A 13,057-nucleotide genomic window follows, 5' to 3' on the forward strand; every position below is an offset into this window, starting at 1 on the left:
CATTGTTCACCTAGTCCCTGTAAGTCACTTTGGAAAAGTGTGTCTGCTAAATGACTAATTATTATTAATATTAATAATAATAAATCTTGCCTGACGCACACTACATTTTTGCTATAATACGTGCTTCTTACGATACCTGAACTGCGAGATCTACAGTACAAAGTGGTCACAATAGGTATGGACTTTTTAAATTAGATATAACTGCTTTAACCTTGCATCTTATAGAGGCATTATATATATATATATATATATATATATATATATATATATATATATGTGTGTGTGTGTGTGTGTATTAGAAAACACACACACACACACACACACACACAAACAAAAGAGAAAAGAGAACACTACCATTTTTCATCCAAATCATTTCATTTATGTTTCCTTGTTCAGCAATTACAACACAACATTTTTTAAAAATCTGGACAGCTATTAAAACGTGGTGATGCATGAGTTATTGGTACATGATATACACAGTTAAATGTTACCAACATAAAATCATAGATATGCTGTTGACATCTAACACATTATATTCAAGTTAACATATTTTAGTGGTATGGACTCTAGACAAGGCAATGTCTGGTAATATCAAACGGAAATAAAAATCATGTTCTTTTTTGTGGGACATTTAACACAAAAGGTGAGAACCCAAAAGTACAGATACTACACATCAATTTCAAACAGTACAATAGAGGAACACATGCACCTCAATACAATTTTGATTGAAAAAGTATCCTTTTTGATTTTTTTCTTTTTTTTAAATCTTTTCCGTAAAGCTCTTTATACTTAATAAATAGTTCAAACCACACAATTTGAAGATGTATGTCAACTGATCCAGCCAGAGACACATACAAAAAATCTATTGAGCTTCTAAAGCTAGTTTTTCAGTTCATATTCTGTTATGGTGACCGTTTTGCTTTTGTATTTCGATGACAGTTTCTGTTCACTGTGAAACAGCATGTGCAGTGAAAGGCTGTTTTGGTTCTTTAAAGTGAGAGTTTTTACGTTGTGAAACCTGAAAAAAAACCAAGGTTAGTGCATAACCTAAAGAAGCATTAATATTATAAAAGAATAACAAATAAAACAGAAATCAGTAACCAATCAGGGAGGCAACGACAGTACTTAGAATACTAGAATAAAATCCTATACTACAAACCTGATTGTGCATTTAGAATCTGACTAGCTACTGGGCCCCTCTGACAGACAAGTTTCAATGCCCAGTGTTTAAACATAAACTTTTTACCCATCCCAGTTCAGTTACATTTGTAAAACAGAGCTTACAAATCACTGCTGCTTAAAAACTGCTAATCAGTTCAGAACAGAGGTAACACATACACCATTACCTTCCCAGTCTGAGCAGGACACAAAACCTGAAAAGATCAATATTAAAAATAATATACATTTTCTACTTTTTTTTTTTTTTACATTTTTTTTTTTTACAGTATTGTTAAAACGTTAAGACTTCTGTTTAAACATTTATATATATATATGTTTTTCTTCTTCAATACATTAAAAGCTTTCACCCATGGCAGTATGACGTATCCTTCTTGGACAGGCTGCTTATTCAGCAAGCACCCTTCATGTCTTTGCACGTCTGTGGCTAATCAGGAAATAGAGCGACAGGAGAACAGCTTCTCTTTACAGCTACTGTGAAAAGGGAAGTGTTGAAGAATCGTCTTTCAAATCCATCTCACCTCTACTACTGGCTTTGTGTATTTCACCACCATGTTGAAGCTTGATGCTTTGCTCAAACTTACAGGGACCATCGACCATATTTCAGCCACGCTGAGGTTTAAATGCGCTGAAGTAATGCCTTATGTTGGGTCCTTCTATGCAATCACTGTTCTGTGATTTAATAGGGAGGGAGATGAGAGAAAGATTGAGCAGGAACAAGAAAGAGTGTGCAGATGCATTCTGTTATGAGCTGGGGGAGAGCCAGCGTTTGAGCTCCTGGATCCTCTGCTGCATCTGGGTGAAGTAGAAGTCTATGTTGTTTGAAAAGTCTGTGCAAATGCTGGACTGTACATCCCCAAAGGTGCAGTACAAAGCAGTGCCGCCCACACTGATGAAAACCGTCATAACACACAGCAGAACCAGCAGGAGGCAGGAGTCCATTCCCACTTCGTCTGCAGAGGCAAAAACAAGAGCATGAATCTGAGAACTAATACCCCTTCACACAGACCAGTTATGACGGCTCAGAACCGGCATTTTGGTCTGTGTGAATTGCATATACCGTCACAGAGCCATCATATTTCATGCCGTCTCTGAACCACCTCGCGAGGAGCTATAGTAGGCGAGGATTGAAAGTCAACATCCCACATGACTGTATACCGGATGTGTTGGGTCTTTTTGTCGTTGGTGTTGCACGCTTTCATTTCTTTCAAATACAATGGCTGATCAAGAACGAGGTAGTAATTGGAGACCGGAAGAAGTTAAGGAATTGTTAACTTTATCATTCTTGGAGTGGCAGCTACTAAACAGATGCGGCACTTTGAACTGTGCAGTAGAGTTTGGTGGCACAGAGCATGCACAAATCCAGTTAATGTGATTTGCCTACAACTTTTAATACACTGCAGTTGGTATCAGACGGTTGAATGAAAATAATATCAATAATGCGTTCCCACTTAAATATTTTTATTTGAATTTTCCACATATATACAATTAATAGAGAGGAAAAAGTGAGCACAGGGAAGTTTACAGAATACTATAGTTTTCCCACCCATTCATTAAAATATACAAAATATATATATATATATATATACTTGACTGACAGGTTAGGAAGCTGTACTCACAAGGTTATGACGGTATTATACTGGCATAGATTGCGCAATTAGGTGCTGCTTGAATGGGTATTTTATGAAACGTCTCTGAGACGGCTCAGTAGCAGCATTTGTGTGTGAAAGTGGTGCAAGTCTGAGAACAGGAGGAGTAATGCCTTAAATGGGCGGTGACCTCAAACCGTTTATTTTCTTATTAATTACATGTTGGATTTTGACAGGTTGTTTACAGACTAATCCAATTATGGTGCAGTGGTCAGGATTGGGATGCTGAGAATCAGGACAAAAGGCTTTGTAATCCAACGAATACCATAAAATCTCTGTTATCCAAATGTAATGTTTAATATTGACAATATTCACAATAAAAAAATATATACAATATGGAATACCATTTCCATTATTAATCTAAATTTTAAAAAAAACACACGTTCAACTCTTATAACAAAAGGGTTGATTTGATCAACCTATACCCTGCCAAGACAAGCAAAAGCTGGATTTTTTAAACAGCCCTTTCAGCCTAGATTGCATTAACCACCTATCCATGGTTAAATATAATTAGCTGATGCAATCCAGGTGGATTCTATGGTACTGTAAAATCCAGCTGTGGCTTATCCCAGCCGGGTATAACTAACTTTACAGAAAATAACTGTAAAAGTGGTCATAGACATTTACTGAACATGTATACAGGTGCAATATTGAAAAATAAGACTGTACAAATTCTGCCTGTACTGAGGTTTATTGTCCTTTATACTCTATTATGAAAGTACTCATTAGCAGGTTAAAATGTGTGTAAAACACAGTACAGGAAAGTAAAAGCAGAACTTCCAGCACATTTAACAGAAAAGGGATTGTCCCTTACCCTGGTCGAGCATGTCGTCCGTCTCCTGAAATCGAACTCTCCGTTTCGCCCCTCCTTTCACCTTCACTGGAGGTATTTCTGCTGCGTCAACTGAGCCTCTCCTCTTCAGGATGGACACCAGGCCCTCTGCCGGGGTTATCTGTGGACAGGAGGGGGAATCTGCGAGTCGACAAACTGCAGTCTACACACCCAGCTTCAATATACAGTACCGAGTAAAAAAAAAACTGTATAAAAACAAAAAAGTAGCACTTTTTTTACGGCATTGCTTTTTGATAAAACATGACTCATTTTAATTTGTGGAAGCATTTTGGAGTGGCAAAATCAAAACACGACCAACAGGACCAGTGCTCCTGATGACAATGTTTAGCCACAGCACATTCCCCAAGTCACGGGTTCCAGACTGCTTTCCACACTTCAGATGCTCACTTAAGCTTTGCTAGGGCTTAATTTGCCCTGGAAACAGTGTAACAACAGAGTTTAATTAACTGACACTGAACAGAAGCTCGCCATTGATCTGTACTTAGATTAAAAATGTACTAATATACAAGGCAAACATACAGCATTCATCTGTGCCAGATGAAATGTGTGTGTGTGTGTGTGTGTGTGTGTGTTTCTTTGCACTGACAAGTCATATTTTAAATGGTTGTCCACTTGTCTCTTATATAAGTGAACACTAGGTGTGGAATAGGACTGCAAAACATCAACACATTGTGATTGAGAACTACAACATTGCTGTGAGCCATAATGGACAGGGTCAAGTTGACTTATGAAGTATGAATAATTTAAGTTGGAAGAAAAGCGGAGAAACAATTAAGTTTAATTCTAAAACAATTAAGTTAAAATTCTCAGAAGAAAAACAGAACCTGTCATGCACCCATTTTTGTGATCTATTCTATTGTACACAAGACAAAATAATATGTATAGATATATGTACAAGTAATATATACATTAATTGAGGGATATGCTATGAGGGTCTGGTAAAGTAATTTCCGATTGTTTCAATTGGATTGTGCAGTAAAGATTCAATAAGAACTTGCTGCATTGACAAGTTTTAACTAGTTGTCTTACAAATACACAAGGTTATTACATGCCTAGTAACTAATCACAAGTCTTTAATACAACAAGGATGTTTATTTTTAATCCTACTTCTCTTTAAGAAGCCCATAGCTGTTTACGTATCACAGATTCTCACTGCAGAGAAATCAAATGCAATTTCTAACTGCATATCTCTCGCGTCGTACCCTTATTTTTCTTTTTCTAATTTATTTGTCCTTCTTATACAATTATCTGATGCTCGATCGTATTCCCTTCTGTAAATGTTACTTTGTTTATTATTTCCTGTTTTTGTGTTTGTCCAGGGACTGCCAATGAAAATGAGCTCATAGCTAAATCTGGGTGCAATGCATCTTATGACATGTCAGAAATGTTATAAATACTTAAATAAAATAAATAAAAAGAGTTACAGTATATTTACTGATTACTGAGGATATAAACCTCTCAGGCCACCAACAAGCTAAAGAAAACATTACAGCCCCCCGATCTCCCCCTTTTTGTTTTTATTTCTGTAAGAAAGTACAGGGTCATGTTCATAAATCTCAAGAATGATTGGAAAACCAATCAATAATTCAAAGGGCTTTTAAGTTTAAGTGATGCTATTTTTTACACTCAGATATCACCTAATATTCAGTTAGTGCCAATAAGGCTACTTAAATGTCACATGATATGCTGCCTAAGAAGAAAATTAGGAGTTGTTCTCTACTAAAAAGGCCCTTAAGAGCCATTACTGTACTCCCTCTTAAACTGCAGATGACTGCAGTGTGTTTGATTTTCCATTCTGTTAATACATTCCCAAACTCACTACCTTTCAGTGAGATTCACAATGAAGGGAGCTGTAACAGAGATAAGAAAAACTACTGTTGCACTGCAGCACTTAGACATGCACGAAATGTTACAACACAAGTGGATATATTCAACTGATCTAAGCAGTGGAGTATCTAAATATAGCTGTCTTTTAAATCATTGAAAGAGGGCGTAGTAGGACCAAACCAACATTAGTAACAGTGTGTGCAACTATTTATGTCTAAAGTGCTTTGTGATGGTGGTCCACTATGAAAGGTGCTATATAAAATAAATATTGATTGATTGATTGATTGATTACTGTATTTTTGTATTAGTGTTTATTACAATAGTTGTATCATTAGGCTTGTCATCAATAACCTTGTATATAAAAAAGAAAGGGCATTGTTGAAAGAAATATTTATTGGGATAAAATAAATCAAACAAGAAACCAACTTGCGCAAATCCATCTTTGTGGATATATTGCACATACAGTGCACACCTACGATTTGACAACTGTATCGTGGGCACCATACCCTAACTACACCAAACCTCAATGCAGTTCTCATCTCGAAATACTCATATTAAAAAACAAACACCTTTTGTGAAAGTGAAAAATGTTTTGAATGCAACATTGATAACCTTTATAAAATTACCGGATTCTGACGAGTCAACGCCCAGAGGGCGTAAAATTGCCGTTAAGACAAAAGTGTGGGTGGGGGGCTTTGACTCAGGCAGGGGCGAAATTACAGGCATTATTGCAGAGGGAGTATTTTTAACATTAGGTAGATAGATTAAGTTTACAATTAGGCATGCTTAATTGTAGGCATGCTTAAAATTCAAAGGTAGAGCGCAGAACACAGTCACGCTAAAGAATCAAGAAGTACAGCTAACATATTTATTGGCGGGTGAAATACAATTCAGAGCTGCTGCAGTATGTCCCCTGTTTTGTCATTTCAAATCTTTTCACAAAACAAAAATTTAACTTTAAAGCTCCAGTGTCCAGTGCAAAAGCATAGGAGGCTGTGTGGTCCAGTGGTTAAAGAAACAGCCTTATAAGCAGGAGGTCCCCAGTTCAAATCCCACCTCAGCCACTGACTCATTGTGTGATCCTGAGCAAGTCACTTAACCTCCTTGTGCTCCGTCTTTCGGGTGAGACGTAATTGTAAGTGACTCTGCAGCTGATGCATAGTTCACACACCCTAGTCTCTGTAAGTCGCCTTGGATAAAGGCGTCTGCTAAATAAACAAATAATAATAACATCATGAAAATCCACATTTGTAGGTGAAAAACGCTAAAATAAAAGTCGCTACATTTAAAAAAAATATATAAACACGTGAAATTTTCGGTCCTCTAAAAATAAAAGGGCTACACAATCTCTGCAAGTAAGAAATTGCAATCCAGTGTGAAAATAATAAATTAGCATCCAAAGTAACACTATAGCATTAAAATGTTCAATACAAAAAAATGGTGCCCGAGTTGCAAGCTCTTGCAGTGTCTAAAATTAAAACAAAAGAACAAAAATTAAAAAAAAAAAAAAAAAAACAACATTCCAAAATATGGATTGTAGTGTAACGGGAAAGCGTAATCAATCAGAATACAGAGTCTTTATCATCTGATCTGAAACCAGCCAACTCCACGTCTTCGTTATCTGAACCGAAGATAACCCTCAGATAACCATCAGTCACATGCTTTGGTTAATAACCCTTTCAGAAATCTATCCAGTAAAAAAAAGAAAAAGAAAAGAAAAACAGCAGATTCAGTTTACAGTAGGAGGAGTAATGGTATGTTAATCTAGGCAATCTACATACAATCTAAGCATTACTGTAAATAATTAAAAATCGCATACGGCACGGCCTAAAATAAAGCATTACAACTAGACTGGGTGCTCCTAACCCCCCTTTTATACAGCCGTCTCTTAAATGGGGTTAGAAAAGATAACATCTAAATAAATGAAAATCTCAAAGCACAGGCACAGCAAAGCATGATGTCTCACACATTTATAGTGCTGTTTAAAATCCCTGCAGAGCCAGCTTTGTTACAAAGGGAAAGCGCGTGTAAAGAAAGATGTCACAGCGAAAATGAGTGTGCTTGGCAGCTTACAGGCAACGTTTTGTGTGGAATGAATGAAGACAATAGAATCTGAAATATAATAATACAAAATAAACCAAGGAGATCTTTTGTAAGTGGGCAAATATAGATCTACAGTAGACATAGACTACATATAACATCTTGCTAGAGCCATTTCTCTGCAGCCAGAAGACAATGGGTTAAAATCCCAACTTAGCCACTTCAATATTCACCCGATCAGGCTGTAAGACTGGAAACCAGATATAGCATGCCAGTCTAGTTATAAAATACTCTAAAATGAGGGGCAAAGCGAGGTGCAATATATTTTACATTGAGTCACCAAAAGGGATGAAAATGGCAGATAGCTGCTTATTCAACGTTCCTCCCATTTTCTTGGAAAATAAATCCAACAGTGTCTACTGGTTTCACTGCATATTTAGTTAGACAGTGTAATTTAAATTTTTGAATTTCTTTTATAGGTTAAATAAAAACCATATCCCCCTTAAGAGAAATAAGGAAAGTTTTCTCCTCTTATTTATTTTACATAAAAATAGCAAAACAGTGGGGCCTTATTTTAAAGAAACAGGCACGTTTTGATGAGCTTACCGAGTGAAAACCTTGATTGAACAGTAGAAAGAAGACATCTGTCCTGGGACTTACTACATCCCTGAGGCCTTGACCCAAGATGATCTATGAGACAGGGACACAGCTGGGTGGTCTCACAGTGATCTCAGCCTGCTCCACAGAGCAATCATCTCATGTCAGATGTAGTGATGAGTAGAAGGCGTGAATTTACTGGAAGAGCCAGGCTGGATTTTATTTTTCATTTATGCAGTACGGTGCACTGTGCAACATCCTCACTGTACACTGCAACACCACTACTGCTCCCTGATGCAACAATGACATTCTGGGGCCCAAGTCAAGACTGCAATTAAATTAACTAGATCTCTGCCAAAACGTGCTTGTGGGAATCATCTGTTTTAACAGAGTGAATGTGGAGCAATATTCAAGTATTATACAGTATCATTACATTCCAGTATGCTTTTACAAAACAAGAGCTAGAAATACTGTGTAGATTACTATGATCTACATTCACTCTTCGTACAAGTGTAAAGCATGCTGGAAGCTATACAATCTTTTGCTGAGGCTCTGCACCCCAGTCGGTTGATAATAAATATTGCTACACATTTGCTCTGTTTGTTTTACAAATCTACAGTACATTCCCAAAATGATTTTTCCAAGTTAATTGAATTGGGCACTTAAATCTTACTGACAAACTGAGAAGGAATTCACTCTTTATAAAATCCCTTGATACAAGGCATTCCTATGTGTCAGCGCTTCCCCAGGAAAAAACTAATTACACTTTACTGGAGTTTTACCAGCATACCAATTTTCAAACCTAGTGTTATATATTACTAGACTTTTTTTGTTTTTAAAATTGGAAATAATTAAAAAAATAGAAATTAGAAAACATTTCCCTTAACATTACAAGCAACCGTAGCAATGTATCACAAATATAACCCTTAAATAACAGAATTGGCCCAATGCTTAACGCATGCAGTTTATGTTGTTTCTTTCAAGTGTGACGTTGCTATGTTTGGCATTTAAAAAACGAGTGCCAACTGTGACCCGGGTAGCCAGAACTTGGGTCTGGACCCGGGTAGGAGTGCCAGTGTGAAAGGGGCTTACGATCCCTAATACTTTAGATGCCAGGATAAACTCATGTACACCCACACAATGTTTTACAAGCCTACAGCACAATAACTCCAAGCTGCATGTATTTATTCTTAAGATTGTATACACGTCCTTGGCCTTCTGCTTACCATCCGTTGTTTTTTTTCTCTTTTTTGCTGTTCAACCTTTTTTGCGGACCACAATATTTGAAATCTCAATTTTTTTTATATATAAAAATGCTATTGTTATTAATGGGTTTTAAATAAATAAATAAATCCTTGTATATTGCTGTAGGCTTTTAAAATACCATCTAAACAATCTTTATAAAATGTACAACACCTGGCAGAGAAAGTGCAGCTCTGGAAATGCAAGTGTATCAGGAGGGCAATAAAATATTAATTATGGAGGAGCCTCCCTCTCAACCTCTATTCACGCGCTGGTAACTTCTCTCCAAGTCATTCTGAAACACTGAACCATTTCAGAATCGGATGAACTTCATTGCCCAGGAGCCCAGTACAATGTCAGTAGTCAATAACATACACAGCCCATCAAGACCAAGTACAAACAGAATCACATAAAAAGACCATAGTACTACATGTGCACTTAAAATGCAAGCCTGACATATATATGCATATATCCCGTATCCCTCATTCAAAAACTGTCAATAACTGGTAAAGAATATCTAGGCCTATTCTTAGTTTCATCACATTCGGATAAGATAAATGTAAGTGTGTCATGACCAGGGATCCTAGTTTCATCACATTCGGATAAGATAAATGTAAGTGTGTCATGACCAGGGATCCTAGTTTCATCACATTCGGATAAGATAAATGTAAGTGTGTCATGACCAGGGATCCTAGTTTCATCACATTCGGATAAGATAAATGTAAGTGTGTCATGACCAGGGATCCTAGTTTCATCACATTCGGATAAGATAAATGTAAGTGTGTCATGACCAGGGATCCTAGTTTCATCACATTCGGATAAGATAAATGTAAGTGTGTCATGACCAGGGATCCTAGTTTCATCACATTCGGATAAGATAAATGTAAGTGTGTCATGACCAGGGATCCTAGTTTTCCACAATAAAAAAAAGAAAGTGTTATTCCACAATTAAAAAAAGACTAAAATCAAGTTGTCATCATCAACGTTGTCTCCCTGTTACAAATACGTCTGTGCAGTAATAATAAAACCCCAAAAACTGTATTCATATTAGTTTATTTCAAGTTAGTTTTTGTCATCTGGATGGCTATTGCCAAACTCATTGACTCCATCTTTTTGCCACACCCCAAGTGTAAAACTAAAAATTCTCTGGCAGCATAGACAATGTGTTTTTCTGAGTTTTTCCTCAGCAAGCGGATTCCTACGATCCCTGGTCAAGACAGATAAACATACAGGCAAACTTCCTTAAAAGAGTAAGTAGGGGGGTTCTGAAATATATAGAATTACACGTCCCCACATGTTGCTACACTGTTTAAATAACATACCTGCAATTTTTCTTTTCCTTGTTAACTAACATCTTAACAACTTTTTACACTTATAACTCTTTGTTTTTTACACTTATAACTGTCTGTTTCAAAGCTCTTTTCAAAATGTCCGCTCTAGTGCACTGATAGTGTAAGGATTATTGCCCACGTTGTCAAACAGGTAACTTTCTAAGATATATTGTATAAATAGGGAGTAAATATTCACAATTGACAGTATTTATTTTAAAAGTTTGCAAAGCCCTACCAAAATCTGTGATAAACAGAATTTTATCTCAAGCAAGTTGACACATTTCTACAGGATTTGCCCCATTTGAGAGCACTAGCCACTAGGGATTCCAGGAATTTGACTCACCTCCTCAATCTCTATCCTCTTTGCAAGGTCATCCAGGGAGGGCGTGCTGTCGTCCAGACCCCACGTATCCAGCGAGCCGAGGGGGGATGTGTCCCTCTCAGATTCAGCCACAGATCCACCCGTGGAAGAGGCAACATCCCTGTCAGGAGATCTCGTCTCCTCCACCTCCTCTGCTCTCCCTGTGGCCTTCAAGCCATCCTCGCTCTCCAAGTCTGCTTCCCCTTCCTCCAGACTCAGCTCCTCCTTCTCCTCCTTCTCACCCCCTCCCTGTCCTTCCAGCTCCCCCGGCTCACTCATGTGCTCTGACTGGAGGGATTCATTCCCTGCTGCAGCACTCTCAGAGTTGTCCCTTGCCTCTTCTGGAGGAGGCGAGGACAACAAACCTTTGCCTTTCACCTTTACCTCTTCTGCCAGGTGATTCCCTTCACCAGCCTGCTCCCCACTGGCAGAGGAGTCACATTGTACGCCGCCTGCTTGCTGTTCTGGACAGACTTGCCTGGGGACAGGCTTCTTTTGAGCTGTCTTGGACAGCTCCTCCCCCACCCCCTCCCCCTGCTGCTCTGAGGTTTCTGCATCTGTCAGCATATCTTCAGGGAGCTCCTCTGCCTCTGCTGATGGCTGGAAACAGCTGCCCTCCCCATCAGTGCTCTTAGTAAACAAAGAGTCAGTGCAGGGCTGGCCAAGTGTGCCAGAGGCCTGTAATGAACTAATATTGCGTAATGGCTCCCTCTGGTGGTTGCCCACAAACTCACTTTTCCTGCTCCCAGGAACAGACCCTTCGTCCGACATGCCCACCTGTTTGCCTTCCTTTTCCTCCCTCAGTGTTTCTGTGTCAGGTCCGCTACCTGAAAAGGGAAGAAACAAGGATACAGTTAGTATAGATTCATCACAACAGACTTAACAGGCTTGAGGTCCTCTGAGATTCATTTATTTTATTACCCATGTCTCCACTTCATTTAATAATACCACCAAGTACAGGTAGTGAACAAAAAAATGGAAACACCAATGTAAAGTCACTTAATAGGGTGTTGGGCCACTATGGCATCCCCCTCTGTGCAGTTCTCGGTGGACCGTTTTTGATGAAACTGGCTGCTCGCGCCCCAGGTTGAAATTTGCAGTCAATTGATCTGCAGTTGCTCGCCTGTTTTGCCTTGCACTTCAAATTAATGCATGGATATCACGATCCTAGAGTATGCGCTAATGATGTCTTTCCCTCGGAGTTCCATGCCGACATCACCTTAGACGCCGCTGCTCGTGAAACATTAGCAAGTCACTTAAGCTCCTGCCAAGCGCACCCCAACAATCACCCCTCTTTCAAAGTCACTGAGGTCTCCTCTTGCAGCCATGCTAGCCATAATTATAGGCAACCAGGCCTGTCCAGCATTTTTATACATGACCCTAAGCATGCTGGGATGTTATTTGCTTAATTAACGCATGAGCCACACCTGTGTGGAAGTCCTTGCTTTCAATATACTTGGTGTCCCTCATTTACCCAGGTGTTTCCATTTTTTTGTACACTACCTGTAGATTCATTATTTAATGAGTGCATTTTTTTTTTTTAAATGTAAACATTACCCACTGCACTCAAATATAAAAATAACAACAATCAAGCTATCCAATCAAACTTCCAGACACAGATGGTCAAGTGGCAAAAATGAACGTACCAAAAAAAATCGTTTCATTCACTATAACATGCAAATAAGCTACTCTGCCTGCAAGTTATTTTGAACTTCATCCTAAACAGGGAAATAAAGCGATCATTTGACTGAATTCATGCTTAAAATGAGACTTTTAGTTACAAAACTGTGAAATAGATTAACATACATTATAATACTGAGTTTATAAGGCGGCCATGTATTGTACATACAACGATTCACATTATGGCGTCTGATTGAACAGGATTGAGATCACTACAGTACATAGGGCCTCATTCACTAAATAGCAGTCGCTCTATTCACTTAGCGAATTATATGCACAAATAAAGCAAGCTAAATGATTC

At 38.2% G+C, this 13,057-nt stretch overlaps 1 protein-coding gene across 2 annotated transcripts in view; it reads right to left on the reverse strand.

The window, feature by feature from the left end:
• Positions 1-356: 356 nt before the first annotated feature.
• The window catches only part of LOC117411319 (consortin-like), a 35,119-nt gene continuing 22,418 nt past the window's right edge, over positions 357-13,057 (reverse strand). For both annotated transcript variants that reach the window (XM_059025825.1, XM_059025826.1), the window contains exons 10-12: positions 11,059-11,903; positions 3,640-3,778; positions 357-2,129 (exon numbers count right to left, since the gene is read on the reverse strand). In XM_059025825.1, coding sequence (XP_058881808.1) covers positions 1,921-2,129; positions 3,640-3,778; positions 11,059-11,903 — 1,193 coding nt within the window. In that variant the 3' untranslated portion in view covers positions 357-1,920. The remainder of the gene's footprint in view (positions 2,130-3,639; positions 3,779-11,058; positions 11,904-13,057) is intronic.

Source organism: Acipenser ruthenus, chromosome 6 (assembly GCF_902713425.1).
Source record: "Acipenser ruthenus chromosome 6, fAciRut3.2 maternal haplotype, whole genome shotgun sequence".
NCBI classification, from domain to species: Eukaryota; Metazoa; Chordata; class Actinopteri; order Acipenseriformes; family Acipenseridae; genus Acipenser; species Acipenser ruthenus.